The sequence below is a fragment of the Myotis yumanensis genome, unplaced genomic scaffold, assembly GCF_028538775.1.
Source record: "Myotis yumanensis isolate MYYU_CA2020_CCGP unplaced genomic scaffold, mMyoYum1.0.hap1 SCAF_12, whole genome shotgun sequence".
NCBI lineage: Eukaryota > Metazoa > Chordata > Mammalia > Chiroptera > Vespertilionidae > Myotis > Myotis yumanensis.
This window is the reverse complement of record NW_027223763.1, coordinates 37,191,113-37,211,796: the sequence shown is the minus strand read 5'-3', so window position 1 is coordinate 37,211,796 and position 20,684 is coordinate 37,191,113. Positions and strand designations below refer to the sequence as shown.

Here is a 20,684-nt window from a genome sequence, read left to right as displayed (position 1 = left end):
CTTTGTGAAGTGGTCTAAAAATGTAGAGAAACACTTTACCCAATAGATACACAGAACAAACATCCCATAAACAGTGAGGTGCCATTCTGAATGATTTCTCATCAAAGTGCCTGGCTCACCCAAAAGAGAAGGAACAAATGAAACTGGTTATAAAATACAACAAAATTAAGAAGCGGCAAAGTCCTGAAGCTGCCCACTGCCAGAGAGCCCTCCCTACCACCCTACTCAGACAACTAAAGAGCTAAAAACAGAATATATACCACCATCTTCCAGCCCTCCAGCTCAAGTGCTAAGGGAAAAACACAAACAGACCCAAGACAAATAGGGAAGGAAGTCAATGAGAGTCCACCCACACTATTTTTGGACCAACAGTAGGGCCAGACAAAATTTGGAACATTCCTAAGAAAAAAATGAAGACAAGGCACAGAACATGCAAAAAAGAAAATGAAGAGACTTTAAAAGATTTACTCTAGGAAACAGAAGATAGCTAATAATTACTTTGTACATTCAAGAAAAATTAAGAAGATGTGAACAATTTAAAATGGGATATTAAATAATAGAGTAAGGTAGAAAGAAACTGTCAGAGCTAACAAAGTAAATAAGAAGAAAAATTAATGATATTGCAGAACTTAAAAATGAATGTGAAGCATCAAAAACATAGAGCAGGCACTTCAGTCATCCAAAACTTACTTGCTAGCACTTGACATTTATATCAACCACTGCCAAATCAATGGTGCAGATAAGAATTAGAGCAAATCACACAAGGAAAAGAACGGGGAAATTAAGCAATTAGAGGGAAGTTGACAGCTTCGCTAAAGAAACCTCAGAAATCGAATATATGAATGATGGTTGTGCCTAAAGAGGGAAAAAACTTATTGGGGAACAGAGAAAACATTCAGTGATAAGTTGGGGAAAATCCTTTAAAATAAAAATATACAGATGGAATGTATATGCTCAGAGTTTTTAGGATAAATAATAAATAGAAAACACTGAAGCATAATTTGGTAAAGTTATTAAACATCCAAAACAAACAAACATCCAAATAGAAAAAAAACGAAATCACGAAAAATATATTCAGGCTGACTGCAGACTACTTCTCATTAAATTGGGATGACAGGACACAATGGAGGAACATCCACCAAGAGGCAAGCAAAGTGGATAGAAAAGACATGTAATCCAAGAATTCTATACCCATGCAAGTTGTTAATATGTGAATGCTGCAAAAAGATATTCTCAAACACACAAGAACTCAGAAAATATGCTATCCAAGGATTTTTTTTGAGAAAAATATATCTGAAAATACAAACCAATCAACTCATAAGTGAATGAAAATAAATAAAAGTATACAATTTTTAAAAAGTATAAAATTAAAGAAACAGAGAGAAGAAATATCTGGTGGTAGGCATTTATTTAAATGCAGAATTAATACTAAATATGTAATTTTAATTGCAGATACAAATGTAGAAGAATACTAAAATTTCTGAAAGAGCCCAGCTGGCCAGCATGGCTCAACAGCTGAGCATCGATTTATGAACCAGAATGTCATGGTTTGATTCCCGGTCAGGGTACATGCCCAAGTTGCGGGCTCAATCCCTGATCCCCAGCATGAGGCGTGCAAGTGGCAGCTGATCAATTTTTCTCTCTCATCATTGATGTTTCTATCTCTCTCTCCCCCTGCTCTCTGAAATCAATAAAAAAATATTTTTTTAATTTCTGAAAGAACGCTGAATAATAAATAAGCAATATATGACATAAATAATACTCAGGTGAATTTCTTTAGGCTTAACTGGAAATGATTCCCTGCGATTTTCCCAGGTATTGAGTATAATAATCAAAGGACTGAGTTTTTAGAAGTGTAAAAATAAATTAGCTCTATGTATGAACTGTGTAACACTATAGAATCATTTTTGAAATGTTAAATATCACATAGGCTGCAAGATCAAATGCTAACTTTATGCCAGCAAAGATGAACAGAAAGCACTCAAGGGGAACGCAGGTGGAAGGAGAGAAGCAAACCATGCCAGGATTAGGAGAGCACATCCACGGAATCTGAAAGTCAGGAAGCTATAACTGAAAGAGCAGAACAGACAAAATGTGGATTCAAACAATGAGCATGAAAACAATCCTGAATACCATGTACAACTCTCATTCCCTCTGACACAACATCCTTTTAATATTCCAAGTAAGATAATTTCAGTTTTCTATATGGTTAGCCTTTCAATGACCATCATTACGTCACAGGGATAGACTTGAACCCTCAGAAAAATGTCTCTAGCCATGGACAAGTTTATGTTGTTCATAAAAGAGTTATTTTCATTCAATATATTCAGGGTTGTCTCTGAGAAGACTGTTAAAGAAAAGAAAATATAGGTATAAAATAAAATGATGCTGAGACATCTAGATACCCACTTGTAAAAGATTGAAGTCAAAGCCCTACCACACACCATATACAAAAATCAACTCAAACTGGATCGAAGACTTAACTATAAGACCTAAAACTACAAAGTCTTAGAAGAAAACATGGAGGTAAATTTTTGTGACCTTGGATTTACCATTGGCTTCTTATATATGACACCAAAAGTGCAAACAATGAAAGAAAACAAAACAGATGAACTGGACTTATCACAATTAAAAATTGTGTGTTTTGGTACAATTTTGCACATAGCCAAAGTTGTCATATAATCTTATTGATTCCATTTTCTTTTTTCCTTTAAGACATTCATCCTAGGACACTCCATCCTTCCAGATAAAATGGCCAATTTTCTAGAAATGTCTAATAAAATTGAAGTTAAATGTGATTTTTAAAACATCTAATTAAGTAATAAATTGAGGCATTTTATATATTTTTGTAAATATGTAGAAAATACTGTGTAATAAAAACTAATTCCATACAATGTAAATAAATACAAGATCTTTTTCTTCCCCCATTTGATTGACAAAACCATAATGATAGCTGAGACGAACCAAAATAGTCACTAACATAAACTGGTAGTGGGAAAGTAAACCAATATACCCTTTCTGAAAGGTAAAATGGAATTGTGCATTAAAATTTAAAATAAGCCTACTACTTGGCTGATGACCTAACTCTGAGGACCTTATCTGAAGGGGCAAATTGTGCAAGTGTACAAAAATGTATCCCTTTCAATATTCACTATAGCCCTGATTATAATTTTTGTTTATGGAATCAAATTAAATATCCATCAACAAGGGTCAGGAATAAATGGTGGTGTACTGCCCTAGCCAATCTGCTCAATGGCTAGAGCATTGGCCCAAGAACTGAAGGATGGCAGGTTCAAGGACTGAAGGATGGTAGGTTCAATTCTGGTCAAGGGCACAAGCCGCAGTTGCAGGCTGGATCTCCGGTGCAGGTTGGAGCACATTCGGAAGGCAACCAACCAATATGTCTCTCGCATCAATGTTTCTCTCTCTCTCTGTCTCTTCTCCTCCCTTCCACTCTCCTAAAAATCAATGGAAAGAAATATCATCGGGTGAGGATTAACCAAAAAAAGAAAGCAAAAAAGGTAGTATACTGGTAAATATTTAACTAGTCCTTCAGGAAGGAGAAGGAAAAACTCTGATTTGTAGCATCTGCCAATTTCTGTGGTGTAAACACTCCCATCATGGATGATTTCAAGCTACCAAAATGAAGTCACTGAATACAGAGTTGAGAAGAAATGTATACAATCGGCTTTTATGAGCAGGTGCAAGCTAGCTACAGCATACCACTATATGAGTCAAAATACACTGGACTAACAAAAAATACATTGAACACTGAAAAGCCAAAATACAGTGGGGCCTTGACTTATGAGTTTAATTCGTTTGGAGACCAAGCTCATTAAGGAGCTCGTTAACTCAATGCAAAAAATCCTCCGAGAGACAGCTGGTATCTCAAAAAACTCGTTAGTCAGGACACTCGTAAGTCAAGGCCCCACTGTAGATGATATAAAAGATTTATATTAACATAGCAAGATATTCATTACATATTACTGGACCAAAAAAAAGCCAGTCACATACAGAACAACATATGTTGTGTAATCTGTCATAGTGTGACCTTATATGTATATTTCATTTTCCTTTTCAGAGAAAAAGAATCATTCAACAGTGATGTGTAAACACTACATTCAATCTAGTTTTACCCATAACAATAGCAGTAAATCTGGCTTTCAAGAGGTATAAAAAACAGATTTATATTTTTATTTTAAAACAGAACAGCAAAAGACCAACAAATGATTTAACTTCAAAGTAATTAAAAACTTCTGTATTAAATAATAGCAAACAAAGAAAAAGAAAAATAACAGACTGGGTTTAAGTTATTTGCCATAAATATAAAAAAGGGTAATTTCATTTGTGTTTTCAGAGCTAATAAACAGGCAAAGGAAATGAAGAGACAACTTACAAAATAAGAAATTCAACTAGAAACAAACATATGGGAGAATGATTATTCTCACTAGTGATCAAATAAGTGCAAATGTATAATTATGTGCCATTTTTGCCTAACTTACTGATATTCTGACAATATTGCTCATGATGCTTCAAATTATATACAATCATTTTTGAAAAGGTTTTAGGTGAGTGTAATCAAGAGTCATAAAATTTTTCATATTCTCTGACCTAGAAATAACATGTGTGTTAATCTATTCTAACAAAAGTGTGTCTGTGTGTGTATGTTTAATAGAAAAAATAAATCATTATGTGATTCAGAACTAGGGATGCACAATGCCTTAATTTTAATTCTGGGAAGGATACATTGTAATTTGAGTAGCAATTCACAGAAAGACTCTAGGGATTTAGAAAAACCCAAGACAAGAATCTCTGTTCCCATAGAAAGCATGGCCTGGAGTGGAAAGCACTACAGAAAAAGTGTTTCTCAAAGGACCTAGCTGGTGATTTTCATGAAAATATATTTGGAGTCAAGATTTCCCTGAAGAAATATTAATGAAGTCCTATGATTTCCTCCATTAAAATGCAACTCTTTGCCAAGAATTGTGTGGATAGGGAAATACAAATTATTTATCCAAAACTGATCAAGCAATATACAGGTTAGGTATCTTCTTTCACAGAAGATGGGAACCATCATTACAAGAAATGTTATGTGCCCAACACTTTTGAGTTACTTCTAATGGCTCTGGATAACATCTTAGATCAGCGGTTCTCAACCTGTGGGTCGCGACCCCTTTGGCGGTCGAACAACCCTTTCACAGGGGTCGCCTAAGACCATCCTGCATATCAGATATTTACATTATGATTCATAACAGTAGCAACATTACAGTTATGAAGTAGCAACGAAAATAATTTTATGGTTGGGTCACAACAGGAGGAACTGTATTTAAAGGGCCAGAAGGTTGAGACCCACTGTCTTAGATGGTGAGCCAACAAATAATAGGAGAAACTAGAATGTTCAGATGACATCCCTTTCATTAGGCCTTGAACACATCAAGGCCCTTGCATCTGCAGAATCCTAGTCTGATCCAAGGTTAGCTCCCAGAGGAGCTAGTATTATGGTAATTCATTAGTTTTTGACCCATTAGGAAGTGTTTGGGAATAAAAACTGAGATTGATTTCAAGTATCTTTTATTTCAGTACTCTCAAATTATTCAGAATTATTCAAATTATTCAAAATATATTTGCCTACATTATGAGACAAGAAATTTTCTTAAGTCAATTCTATCATAAACAAATGTAGCCAATTTTGAATGTTGTTCATAATTGGAAGTAGGCTTTAGGGACCTTGACTAATCTGAGAAAAGAGTCCAATCCCTGGGTTTGGATGTAATAGCCCAGGAAGCGTACAGCTCCCTAACACAACACAACCAATAGAGAGGGGTCTTTCTCAGCTAAAAATTACAAACTACTTCTGAACCTTGTTTTATTGCACTTCGCTTTATTGTGCTTCATAGATGTTGCTTTTTTTTTTACAAATTGAAGGCAAGACCCTCCACCAGCCAAACTCCCTTATTGTGCTGACCTGGAATCAAACCCACAATATCTCCAAAGAGTGCCTATATTACATACTCCATCTGGGTATGACTCCACTTGGCAAGAATATCTCATGATACTACTTATCTACTCATTGCCTTGGGCAACTGAAAGGTGCTCTATTGTAGGAGGAAGCCAGCCAGGTGGAAGCAGACTTCCTAGACAAGAATCCTTCCAGAGACATTCTAATAACTTATCACCAGATTAACGGAGTTCTCAATCCAGTAATAGATGTATTTCTACCGCCTTAAAGAACTGATGTGGGAGGGGGGGTGGGGGAGCAGTGTCAATGGAATCATGTTGTAAATTTTCTTTTTATTATGTGAAGGGATTTTCAGGACACTGCTTGACATGATATCTGGGCTTAGTCTATCTAACCACCTGGAGGAACAAAAGGACAGGATAATGCAATACAACAAAACTCCTCCCATACAACCCAGGCTTCTACACTTGCTCATCTCCCAACTCAAGCTACGGGAGAGGAAGAAGAGGAAGGGCAGGGTAGATGTGACAATGATAAAGAAATGCGGCAGGGCAGTGGAGCTGACAAGAGGAAGCTGCATTGCCTGGCTCTTCCTGATCAAAGACACCAGGCCGACATGCAGGGCACCTCTCCTTTAGTGAAGACCTGGCTGCACCAACTTACTAGAACAATACCCTCTGCCCTGCCAAGGCCCACTAGATCCCCATGACTCTCCTTCACGTGTGACTGTTTGTTTCCCCTGCACCTGTCCATCTCCCAATCTGAAATCAAGCAAATGAGCCTGAAGCCGATAAGATAATGAGAAGGCCATGTGCCAAGAGCAAAGTAGGGGTCAAAGAATGCCAAACACCTGCCTGACTCCTCCCGTAGAACTGGATCTTATAACAGTGTAACTCTTTCAGAAAGAGCAGGGTGAGAGTCTAGCTGTTCCTTTTTTGGTCAGAGAGCCCCTTCTCTAGAATGCAGACGAGAGACACAGAAGCCCTGACAAGGTAGCTCAGTTCATTAGAGCGCTGTCCAGATTCGCCAAATTTGTGGGTTCAATCCCCAGTCAGGGCACATACGGGAATCAACCAGTGAATGCATGAATATGTGGAACAATAAATCTATCTATCTATCTATCTCTAAAATCAGTAAATTTTTTTAAAATTTCTTTTTTTAAAAAGAGCCCAGCCGGTGTGACTCAGCTGTTAAGCGTCAACCCATGAACAAAGAGGTCACTGGTTCAATTCCCAATCAGGGCACATGCCCAAGGTTGTAGGCTCAATACCCAGTAGGTGGCATACAGGAAGCAGCCAATTCATGATGTTTCTTTCTCATCAATGTTTCTATCTCTCCCTCTCTCTCCAAAAATCACTTTAAAAAAAACAAAAACAAAAAACAAACTTTAAAAAAATAAAAAATATTTTATAAAAGAGACATGAAGTTGTTTTCTTTTCTTTAATATATATTTCTTTACTGATTTCAGAGAGGAAGGGAGAGGGAAAGAGAGAGAGAAACATCAATGATGAGAGAGAATCATTGACCGCTGCCTCCTGTATGCCCCCTACTGGGGATTGAGCCCACAACCCAGTCATGTGCCTTTAACTGGAATCGAATCCAGGACCCTTCAGTCTGCAGCCCGACGCTCTATTCACTGAGCCAAACCAGCTAGGGCAGAAGTTGCTTTCTTAAAGTTTCTCTGACCATAGCCATGACAACTGAGGGCAGTTCAGAGGCCACAGCGATAGATAGATAGATAGATAGATAGATAGATAGATAATCTAGATGTTCAACATTATCTGTTTTTCTGGTGTCAATGAAAGCCCCAAGAAAAAAACACACACAATCATAAAAGAAGAAATGGACACAAAGGCTCATCCAAGGGTTAATTCTAAATCTTTTCTGGAAGGCCCTGGAGAAAGGATCTACGGGCTCCAAATACAAAGCAGTCCCCTCCTCCCCCAAATGTGCTCCAATGAGGGGTATGAGGCACTGGCAGTGCCCAGGCCCAAATGGCCAACCTGCTCTCACTGAAACTGGAAGAAATAGCCTGGGCACAGAAATTCTTTGTAAGCAAATGTAAAGCATTGCTTAAAACCCAATGAAGCAAAAAAATTAAAATAAAATAATAAATAAAAAGTAATGGTGAGTCACAGGTAGCTGCCTCAGGGTGTCTAAGAAAACTCCCAGGCCAGAGTGAGGAGTGAACACTGAGCCTCTGGGCTCCACCCCTGTGCGCCCCAGGATGTTGCTCTTCCTGCAGGAAGCGAGGGACCCATGCTGATAGGACAGCAGGCGTGTGATACCATTCCCTGGGAAGGCAGTGAAACTATCAGCAGCACTCCAGGCAGCAGGAGGGGCAATGCGGATTCCTCCTCCTCCTCCTCCTCCTCCTCCTCCTCCTCCTCCTCCTCCTTCTCCTCCTCCTCTTCCTCCTCCTCCTCCTCACAGCTCTTCCCCAGGGAGCTGGGAGCTGCCTGCGAAACACCAGAGTTACTCCCAAAGGGAAAAAGAAGAGAGTGAGGGAGGCCAGGAGGAGGCCATCAGCCCTGGCAATGCCTCCTTAGACATCCCATCACTTCTGGACCAGGCCCCTCGTCCAGGAGTGAGTTTGAGCAGAGATTGGCCACAATGGCCAAGGCTACAGAGGGGAAGCAGGGTATGTTCCAAAGTTCAAATGGCCCTTAGATTTGGTGCAATCTCTTCATTCTACAAGTTTCCATAGAAACAGTAAAGGAACAAACGATAGAGAGAGGTAGAGCAGCAGTACTTGACCGCCTTTCAGTTACAGGTTTTAGAAAAAACATACCTAAACCACTATGCAGAGTCATAAGGAGTGTTTAATTATTTAGCCAAATAAACGTTCACAAAGCCAGTCTGCCACTGTTTTTGCAGGATTTACCAATTTTCAAAAATATGTATCACAACATAGCGACAAGAGAGTTAAACGCTTAACAACTACCCTGGCATTCTTTGAAGGGCAAACCAGAAACAAGAATTAAAGTCATCTTGTATTATTAGAACAAGTCACAGGAAATGGGTCAGCTCTTTAGGACAAGAGGAAAACTGTCTTTGCCATCTGCCAAAAAAAAAAAAATGTATGATATAATGTAGGAGCTCTGAAAAGGATAGGCCCTAAAATATCAATTCATATGGCAAGACAACAGTATTGGAACCTGGCCGGTGTTGCTCAGTGGATAGAGCACCTGTCCACCCAATGAAAGGTTGGGCTCCATTCCAGGTCAAGGGCACTTCCCAGTCTAGGGCCCATACCTGGGTTGCAGGTTCGATCCCAGGCCCGGTTGGGGCACATGAGGTAGGCAAAACCAATCAGTGTCTCTCACATTGATGCTTCTCTCTCCCTTTCTCTCTCTCTCTTCTCCCCCCTTCCCTTCCTTCCACTCTCTCTGAAATCAATGAAAAAATATTCTCAGGTGAGGATTAACAAGGAGGAGGAAGAGGAGGAGGAGAAATCATTCTATCTTTACCTTAAAAAAAAAACACACAAATGCCGAAACCGGTTTGGCTCAGTGGATAGAGCGTCGGCCTGCGGACTGAAAGGTCCCAGGTTCGATTCCGGTCAAGGGCATGTACCTGGGTTGCAGGCACATCCCCAGTAGGAGATGTGCAGGAGGCAGCTGATCGATGTTTCTCTCTCATCGATGTTTCTAACTCTCTATCTCTCTTCCTTCCTCTCTGTAAAAAATCAATAAAATATATTAAAAAAAAAAAAAAAAAACACAAAAAAACTCAGATTGATGGGGTACAACAAAAGCAAAGATCCCGGCTGATATCTTCCTCCCTATCTGCATGAAAACACAATTACATGTTTTAAGGCTCTCAAGTCACTGAGATGGGGACTTTCAAATCATTAAATGAGGAACCTTCACTATTGCTCAACACAGGCCTCAGCACTTTCTCCCCTTCTAACAAATGTGCTACATCCTATTTTGAAACCCAGCGGCCCAAGATAGGTCACCTAGCAGGGCTCACCAACTCCCTGCTGGTAGTCATGAACAAGCTCAAGTCCCAGTCCTACCCATCCTACAGAAAAGGAAGGAGAATACCATTTTATTTAATGACAGCATTCTTTGTTTTGCAGACTCAAGTGTTGCTAAAGAAAGTTAATCATTTCCCAAAAGCACAAGTGTCTTTCTTTCAATGTATTAAAGCCCCCAACTTCCCTCTCACCAGTTCATCCACATGATGTTTGAAAGTAGCACCCACTAGGAAGTTCCCTAAATCTTAAAGAAATGTGCACACCACAGGATCCAAGGAACCCCTCCTAGCATCTGTTTAAGGAAGCTATGAGAGAGTAAATGGGTGGGTAGTATTCACATAGAAGGGGTGCTGCAGCAAACAGAAGAAGACTGAGTAATGAGTGGGTAAGACGCTGAGGCATGTCCCTCAGAAACAGTCAGTCACCAGGAAATACGTGTCACCATCTACCACCCTGCTGCCACTTCAGCAAAAGAAAACATAAAAAAGAAACAAGAAAAACAAAAGAGATGAAAAAAGTTTTTAAAACATAAAAAAGCCATATATATATATATATATATATATATATATTTCAATTTTTTTAGCAAGTGATGGCAATTAAAAAAAAAAACAAGTCAAATTCTGGAAGAGGCAATTATCTTTCGTGATTTTGGTTCTCCAAAAGGAAAAACATGAGGCTATCTCTTAGAGATAGACATGAATATCTTCCTAAACATCACTATTCACTTCCTGCAACAGAGCCAAAAAGTCTCACTCCAGCTCTTTTTCTTTAATCTGTGGGTCAATTATTGTTCCCATCTGTGAGGTGTCAGGAATACAATGGCACTAATAACATTCTAGCTCCTAACCACACCACAACCCATTATACACTTTCTTGAAACAACTATTTTGTTTCTAAAGCAATAAACTGCTCACAATCCAAGATTAATCTTGTAATAAAGGTGCATGGAATTTTCAAATTTCAAAGGACTTGTGAGTGTAACCGATTTCCATTCAAACTGCTTGATAAACGCTATTGGCTTTTCAACCCGAAACAATATAAGAATGTTAAAATGAATCATTCTCCCCGGAAAATGAATGAGAAGCAAGCAGGAGACAAAGAGGATTTCCATTTCGTCTTTAAAACAGAATTCCTTTTACTGTGCCCCAGGTGGCCCACAAAACAGCAAACGTGGGGGGGGGGGGCAAATGGAGAGCATATGGATGGTACCCATTAGAAGAAAGCAAGAAGTTTAAATTCACTTCTTCCAGCTGGGATCCAGCTGCCCACCTGCCCCCACCCTCTGATGCCCATAGGCCTCCAATTACTGACAACAGAATATTTGTAAACCCAGCGGGGCATTGTGCTACACTGAGGTACAAAGAAACAACAGCCACTATCTTTGCCCCCAGAGAGCTACCAATCTAGGGTAAGTGGTCATTAATAGTTCCTCACAATTAAAGGGGGGAAAACGTGATCCACTCCAAGGAAATCATACACGTATAACTCAGGAGTTCAAATTCTCAAATCATCTGCTTCCCCAGTTGTGTAATCCCCGGAAAGCTTCTACAATGGCCTTCAGATTATTTTGTCTTTTTCTTTGTATCAAGAGCCAATAGAAAAGCCAAAGCCAGGAAGGATAATAATACTCAGAAGGACATGTCAGTCCGAGGGCGTCAACTGTGAAACAACAAGAAATGTGAAAAGTGCTTGTAGCCTTTCCTGCTGGCAAATAAGAAATAAGGAGTGTCTCATATAGCCCATGATCTTGCACCAAATAGGTGTTTAGTATCTGCTCATTTGACCAGCATTCTAGATGCAGCTTTCTTATGGTATGCCTGGTTAAAAAAATAATAATAATAATAAAATTTAGAGGAAATATTTATGTTCTAATAACTGGCAAGTGTTTGTTGAATATTTGAAATCTCTTCATAACTTTACTTTTAAATAATACTACTCATTGTGTTCTTAAAATTGAGCCATGAAGGCTTTTAACAAAATATTCTGCATTGATTTCCAAAACTATGGCTAGGGATAAGGGTCAACCCCAGAGCTATTTAGCAAATTCAGTTTTCGGTTCCAGGCATCACAATATGGATGTTTGCTTTTGTTTGTCAAGTCCAGATTCATGACCACCGAGGATTTATGAACTCATTTTCAACAGCATGTTTAGATCCTTTTTTTCCCTTTTTACTGCATGTTAGCTGAGAAATAAGACAGATATGTACATATCAGTAACGTAACAAATCAAAGGTGACTGTCGAACAACTTCCTATAATTTTATTAGTAACAGCTGTTCACACAAAATAGTGTTTGGGCCTGATAATAGCGCTTTCTTTAATGTTACTCCATGCAGCAGAACAAGACAAAACATTCACTGTTTACTGTAGTCAGTGATTGCCACAGACTTAATTACCAACAATCACACATTTTACCTTCTATTGCTATTTCGCACTTCTCTGGGATTAATTCTGCAAAGATCTTAACATTGCCTTGACAAGCCATGATAAAAGTCTCCCTTTGAAGGATGTCACTGCCCTCCTGTTCAACTAGGAAGTTAGACATTAGATTTGTTGCTACAAACACTTGTATTCCCCTCAACCCAAGACAGAAGGTCTGGAGGAAACAGATTCCCTCCCGATCCTGGGGAGAAAGCAATCCTAACCTTCTTAAAATGGCTTCTCTCTTCCAAGGTGTACCCTTTGGGCTCCCTGTTTTCCCTCTACAATATCCAGTCAACACTTCCATTAATGTCAACAGAATGGATAACCTCCCCTTAAAGAAAAATTAATGTAAATGCTGGAATAAAATCACCCTCGGGCAACCATCTTCATTTCCTTTCAAGTATAAGTTTGCCTGGATCATGAAGGAAAAATCTGTTCCTTTTTCTGCTAAGGTTAGCATAGCAGGCAGCCTCACAACTGCAAAAAAAAAAACACGGTCTCAGGTCCTTACAAACGCATCTGTCATAAAAAACAATACCTACATTTCATAGGCGTCTCTAAAAATCGAGCCTAAGCCACCTCTTAGAAAGTGCGACTGGGTTTGGTGGTGTTTTGTTGTTGTTTTTAATGAAAAAGAGGCTATCAAATGTATTTTTAATAAACAAAACAGCCACTAAATTATTCTTCCGGTTCTCCTTTCCAAACGTACGTAAAAATATTGGAAGAGAGATACATGGGATGATTTCACCGTTCAGTAGGGTTTTAATTTGTGCCAAGGTTCCCATCCGAAGAAATAACGTAAGTACAGGATTGACAGCTACTATGGCAGCTCTAGTCAAGGAATTCACATGATTCAATGCAAAAATCTTACTTTGAAAGGTTTTGTTAAAAGTCAGCTACCGTTTTGATTTGTATGAGGGATGCTCCCACTTCACTTTTCAGATATAAACTATAAACACTTTAAAAAAAAAAAAAAAAAAAGATGATGGAAGAGGAAATGAGTCCAAATAAATCCTGACATTTAGAAACATACTCAACACTTGAAAGCTCAAAGAGTACCAAAAATAAGACCGGTGTGGTGTTAAAGCAGCCTCATAAACACCATATTTTGGTATTTACTGGGAGATGCTGTTATTAGGGCTGCTTAGAAGGGTACTTTCATTCTGTGGTTCTGAGTAGCCATCCTAGACAACCACTAACCTCTAGGTTAATTCAGGCAATCAACATCCCCATTCTTCTCTCTCCAGTGAACCAAACAGAGGGGCAGGAGGGAGGGTTTGCATGCAGACCTGTGTGAATGAACTCTCCATATAATCTAAATTTTCCATTCAGAGCACTCCCAGCCTTCTATGTCCCTTCTTGCTCTGTGCAGTTTTCAGTACAAATGTATACCTCTCAAATTTAAAATGTTCTACCTGCAACTGCCAAAATTCTACATTCAAAAATGTGGTTCTCCTCATGTCACTGACAAGTAAATCTTAAAAATCTGTTCAGTCACCACCTGTATCCTGATGAGTGTGCCATGGAGAAAAGTGAATGGCAAAAAGCTGATAATGTTAAACTAACTTCTACACAATAAAAAATAGCAAGACATGGGATCGTTTCTTTTTTCTTTTTCCTTTAAACTTTCATACTTAAAGCATGGCTGTTATCTTCCCAAATGCCCCCAGCACAGTACTGTAACACACGGGTTTGATATGTGGTTACATTGTACATTAACACTTCCTATCCTGGAATGCGTTTGTATTCAATTGGCTCAAAGAGATACATACAATTTTGTTTTTAAAAAACAACCATGAATTTATCTGCCACAGATTGAAAACACTGCATATCCCCATGTCTCTATAATTTATTCATTATTTTATGGTCCCAATTTCTATCAGGAAGGTTATAAATAAATTTACTTATTCAACAAATACTAATTGAGAGCATTCTGTAAGTTTCATACTATCCTAGAAACTGGGATTTAATAGAGACCAATACGGACACAATCCCTACCTTTATAAGCCTCCAGTCTAGAATAGGAAGAAAACTGCACATGTAATTCATTTAGAAGACTGAGAGCATATATTCTTCCATGTAAGACTGGCCCAAACTATGCATGATTTCAAACGGTGGAACCCAATATACAAAAAATGTTTTCTAAATCTTCATATTTAATGATTAAGATCTGAGGAGTAAAGATTTCAAAAGCATGTAAAATCAGAACAGGTAGGAAAAAGAATGTATCTTCAAGGAATCAAAAAAACAATTCCAGCATAAATATCTGTGACTAGAAGCAGACACTCAAAGCCACTTCTTTTATATAGAATTAAAGATGTTGATGTTTTATAGTGTGTCCTATGCACCACCAATAGAAATATTTAGTTATCAATATTCATGAATATTAATCAATTAAAGGAAATATAATATACTTTATACCAAGAAAGTATAGAAACATTTCAATGAGTTAAAGTATCCCCTTGCACACATGTGTTGAATACAAAGTTTTCAAAGGTGTCAAAGAAAATAAACACAAATATAAATGATTACATTTAAGGAAACAAGAAAATAATTACAAATTAAATATATTTTATGGTGGTAGATTTCTGGGTTCATTTTTTGAAAAGAATAAAAAAATCAAAATATGTAACTACTGCACAATTTGGAACATAGTGGCATAATTGCTGAGTATGAATCAAAATAGCCCAAATTTTACTGCCAGCCTTTCATCTTGGTAGGTAACCACTATTTCCCTTTCTAATTTCTCCATGTTGTTAACTTATAAAATTTAATGATTATGTGAACAAATGCAAGGGTCTCCTGCCAAATAAATCAATTTGCATTAAAATTGTGTCATGATTTTTATTTCAATATAAGGGTGATTCCTCAATTTAAATAAACTAGTTAAAAATATTGGTGACTCTTTAAACTGTGAAATAATATACCCTATAACCTCCTTTGGATAGGTATCATTTAAAAAAATGAAGGAATAGCAAAACTCAAGAAAGCAGCAGGTCCAAAGTTCTCAAAAGAAACCTCTCCCCAATACTATCCCTTGTTAATATCAACCTTATTCATTTCTCTCCTGGAGAGAAGAAAATCGTGAAATCGATCACACACACACATGTGCACGCAAACCTACATTTAGTATATAGCATTTACTATATAAATAGCATAGGTACTGCAGAAGTTATGTTACAAAACAACATACCTAGAATATGAAACGGTAGCAAATCTTACATGATGTCTAGGCATCCTATTTCTAACAGAAAGTTTGTATAATTTTTAAACGCTACTAATGAATGTAGGTGCTAAATGAAAGTCATAGCTTTCTACCACTTCTAATAGGCCACATTTGGGGGCTGGGGCGGGACAATATTAAACCCTGCTCAAGTATCTAGTAAGGGGGTGGGGGGCGGAATTCTCCACACTACCACCACTTTAGCAGTAAAACTGGTTTAATTTTTTTTATACCTCCAAGTTCATTTTTTAAAGCACAGTATGTTATCTAAATACACAGTATGTAATGAAGCATCCCTATATGTGTACTTCCCCCAAATTCCTCCTAGACATAGAAACCTGGGCCCTCGGACAGACAAACCCACTGGGCTCTAACTCAGCTGCTAGGAACCCAGAGCTGTCACATTTCAGGCAACAGGAATGGCTTGAGAGACCTCAACCGACTGATGTGAAGCTAAACAGAAACAAGTAAAGACTGTAAACGGGGAAGAAGAAAAAAGAAAACCGTTCTTAAGTGTCTCTAAAATACATGCTTTTTTCCTCAATCCTGCACATAAACACCCTATACATCTCTCTTGCCCTATTTTCTTCTCAACTGCACGAATTCAGAAAGCATTTTCAGCCATTAGACATAGCCCAAAATGAAAATAAAAAGATCTTCATCTTCCCATTGCATCTCCCCGCCCCTGGCTTCATTTCCTAAAGCCCACTCTTTTACCCAGCCCTTTGCTTTCTGTTCTTTATAAACATGTGCACATTTATCTAATCTGGTTTCACAATGAAGACATAAAGCATGGCATGTGAAGTAACCATTGGTAACTATTTGTGATCATCATATTTTGTTTCTGCTTGTAAGTGATCCAGCACATAAGCAGTTCAGTCCAAAAGGCAACTGGGTCCTTGAACCAAGAGATGGAATGCTCAAGATAAGAAAGAAAACGCCTGTTTCTCAAATCCCAACTGACAATACAATATTTTCTTCCAGAAATGTCTGAGAAACGTATTTATCATACATGCAAATATACTGGACACAAGTGCAGACAGTTTTCAGGCCTGTAACTGCAAAGCTGTTTGCTCTTCCTACCACAATAGTTCAGTTATGTCACACTGGCTTGAATGTGAACCCTGATCGTTGGTTCTGAACATTCTCTCAGAGATAATAATCAATAGAATTCCTAATGGAGAACCAACATTTTCTTGCTAACTTGGTGTTAAGGAAGAATGTTGAGTTACGTGTTTTGTTTAAGAGATTAAAGGGAAATTTTTGCTGTGCACTTCTCGTTTTGCTTCTAGCCCAGATTCCCGAGATACTAAAATGTTGTCCGTTTTGAACAAAAGGTTTCTATTTGTTTCCATGAGCGTAACTGAGAGGCTATACTGGTTTTCAGTAGTAACTATTGTGAATTCAGGCCTACATCTGGGTTGTCTCATTAAACAAAAGATACCAGTCGCTGTCAACAACCACACAGCACAGCGCTCCCCTGTCCCTCTTCTTAATCAGGAAAGAAGGGTGCAGACGAGAAACATGCCTGCCACCATCCACTGGTCAAGAAACTCTTCTGGGGTCCCTCCTTTCGGTGGTCAGGTGGCTAGCGAACAGCACTTGCATGACACATCTGGCCTTGCCCCCCCCCCCCCCCCCACTCCGCCCTCCAACACATAAGCCTCCTTTCTTTGGAGGGACAACCACTGGGCGCCTTCATCATCACTCCTAGGAGAATCCAGTCGCGAGTCTGTCCACTGTGTTCCACCCTTCTCTCCGGACCCCAGACACACTGATATGGATGCACATAGGCCACCCCGCCACACGCCATCCTCCAACATGCCCTGGCTCCGCTGGCACCCCAGGGCCCCACACACACACACACACACACACACACACACAGCTCCCCACTCCACCATCCCACCGGGCACGATGGCCACGACACTGGAAGTTCAACCCCTCTGCCCACCTTCCCACCCCCGCACGTATGCCCCACCAAGCAATTTGCCATTTAGCTGATTCACAGCAGATAAAGGCGCACCCCGAATGCACGGCGCTCAGGGATACCCGAAGGCACAAGCCGAGGCCCTAGGCAGGGCAGCCCGACCCCTCTGCGTGCGCGAGTGCGCGCGCGTGTGTGTGTGCGTGTGTCTGTCTGTCTGTGCAACCGCGCGCGCGCCCGAACGAGTGCGGGTAGGGGCCGGGGACGCGCCGGGGGAGGGTAATGACCAGCCCCGAGCTCCAGGGGTGGAGGCCACTGGGGGCAGCTGCCCCGAGAGCCCCGGGGTGGCGAGTGGGGGGCGTCAACCGGCGGGAGGGCCCGCGGCCGCCGGCCCCGGGCGGTACTCACCGAGCAGCAGCAGCTTGAGCTCCCGGCGGGCGTCCCGCTTGTCCCTGCGGAGCTGCCGCTCGATCTCGTCGTTGATCCGCCGGGCTTCCTTGGCCTCCTCGCTCAGGCAGCACGCCATGATGGACTCCAGAGTCATTCTTCCAAGTGCCTCCGCTGCAGCCCCGCCGGCACCCCCTGCTCACACGCGCGCACACACACCCTCCCGCCCTCGCTCCCCCGAGGCAGCGGTGGCCGCCGAGACCCCGCCGCCCGGGCGCGCGTCCGGGACGAGCTCCGGGAACGGCCGCGGGGGCCGCGGCCAGGGCCGGGGGTGCGGCAGGAGCGACGGCTGGGACCGCCGGCTGGAGCCAGGCAGGCGCGGGAGGCGGCCACGGGCGCTGGTTCGGGGGGCGCGCGAGGAAAGGCCGCCGCGCCCGGCCTCGCTCAGACGCCCGGGCTTCCTTCCCCGGCCACGGGCGGCCCGCCTCGCCCCCCGCGCCTTCGCCGCCGCCGCCGCCGAGGCTCCCCTACTCCCTGCGCTGGGCGGCGAGAGCACATCCACCGGGGCGTCTCCGCAGCGAGCGGCCGCCGACGGCTCCCCGCTCCCCGCGCGCCCGCGGCTCGCAGCCTGACACGGCTCCCGGGCGCCCTCGGCCCTGCCCGCGCCCACCGCCGCCGGCCGCCGCGCGCCTCCGCCTCCGCCTCCGCCTCCGCCCCGCCTCCGCCCGGCGCCCACCCCCGGCCGCGATTGCCAGGCGCGGAGCGAGTGCTCAGAGCTCGCCCTCCCCCTCGCCACACACACACATTTTCTTCTTTCTCTGAACTGGAGCACAGATCCGGCAGGGAGGCGGCGGGAGGAGGAGGAGGTGGGAGAGGAGGAGGAGGAGAGGGAGAATGGGCGCGGGAGGAGGGAGGAGGGAGGAGGGAGCGGGAGGCGGTGCCGCCCGGCCCCTCCTGGAAGGCTCTCCCGGGCTCGCAGCCGCCGCGCGCGCCGCTCCCGGGCTGGGCCGGACCCTCGGGCTCTGCGGGCGCCTCCCGCTCCCGCGCCTTCTGCGGGGGCGACCGTGACCGCTGCGCCCGTGGGCCCCGGGGCGGGGCGGGGCCGGGTCTCCGAGGCGCTGCCGGGGCCGCCACCAACCTGCCGCTGCCGGCCGGCCGCCCCGGGGAGTGGAAACGCAGGAATATGGCGGCCTCCGCCTGCCGCTCAGCCCACCGGCCCGGGAGCGCGGCCTCGGCTCCGGGCGCCGCGGGATTCGGCTCCGCGAGCCCGTGCACCGCCGTCGCGGCTCCGGCTCCCGGACGGTGCCGAGGCGCTCGCGGAGCCGCAGCCCCCTCTGTACTCTTCCCGGTACTGTTTCCAAAAGGCCATTCGGTGAGAAAGTCTCTCGCGTCACCTCTGACCCCAGCTCAGGAGTAGAAATAAGATACATAGATCGTGGAGTACGCCTGGGGAAGAAAAGTCATTGTCACAGGTTGGGGTGGGGGGTGACTAATAGGCGAAACAGTCCACAAAGTTACTGGACATCGAAATCTAAATCCTGAGCAAAAAAAAAGTGAAGCTGCGCAAGTTTCCAAGAGCTTCCAACTTTTCATGCCGTTGAGGTTGTTCGGGGGATATATATTTTTTTTTTCACCCCGTCCTCTTGTTTTTGAAAAGGCACAGGATGTTCAACAGCCAAGTAATCGAATTTACCCTTCTGGTCGGAGATTGAATTATGGGTGACTGCTGGGAAAATGCAAAATAATGTGGAAGAAAAGAAATAGAGTAGAACAGACAAATGGGAAAACCAAGATTCCCCCAGCAAAATTTTATTCTAGTATTTTGTTTTTCCACTTTCAATCGGGGCAGTTTACTTTAGAATGTTGTTTGCATGTTTTGCTGTGATATGAGACTGAAAAATAGCCCCCCCAAAATCTCCTTGCTTATTCAGGTTTTATTTGATGTAATAGCTACAAAAGGTAAAACTCATTGCTTCCTGGCTTAATGGGACCTGAGATCTTGAAAGTAAATTGCATTTTATGAAGGGAATCCCTTTTACACATTGCATGTTTTCTCCGAGATGTCTCTGGTGCAACCTTCTGGTCCAGAGTTTAAAGCAGCGGTTCTCAACCTGTGGGTCTCGACCCCTTTGGGGGTCGAACGACCCTTTCACAGGGGTCGCCTAAATACATCCTGCATATCAGATATTTATATTACGATTCATAACAGTAGCAAAATTACAGTTATGAAGTAGCAACGAAAATTTTATGGTTGTGGGTCACCACAACATGAGGAACTGTATTAAAGGGTCGCGGCATTAGAAAGGTTGAGAACCACTGGTAAGGTCATTGCTTACAGGTCAAGAACCCACAGAGGGTTCTTGGATGACAGATGTGTGACTACCTTCTTTCATTTGCCATTAGCTCCACCCCTTGACTCGCTCTTCCTCCTTCCCTCCCTTCCTCCCTCCCTCCCTCTTTCTCTCTCTCTCTCTCTCTCTCTCTCTCTCTCTCTCCACCCCTTCGGCTAGGACTTAGATCAAACAAGTCATGGAGACATATGATCTATATGTTAGGCTTCTTTTTTTTAAAGGATATTTAGCCTAGAAAATGATTAAATTTCACCTTGGTCCAGAGAACAGAAAGGACAAACTTCACTCTCTTTATGTGAATGCCTACAGAAAGCCTCTAGATTTGCTGTGAAATTAAAATTTAAAATTAAGTGACTAATGAAATTAAACATTGAAATTCAATATACAGAAATTTTAAATGGCTTCAGGAGGAAAACTTAATTATAAGTTTGCCTT

The 20,684-nt window shown here is 42.1% G+C and overlaps 1 protein-coding gene across 1 annotated transcript in view; it reads right to left on the bottom strand.

The window, feature by feature from the left end:
- Positions 1-18,551, bottom strand: part of LOC139021168 (guanine nucleotide-binding protein G(q) subunit alpha) — a 262,086-nt gene extending 243,535 nt beyond the window's left edge. Inside the window, exon 1 of the mRNA XM_070431461.1 lies at positions 17,920-18,551. Within this exon, the coding sequence (XP_070287562.1) occupies positions 17,920-18,055 (136 nt within the window). The 5' untranslated portion in view covers positions 18,056-18,551. The remainder of the gene's footprint in view (positions 1-17,919) is intronic.
- Between the last annotated feature and the right edge of the window lie 2,133 nt (positions 18,552-20,684).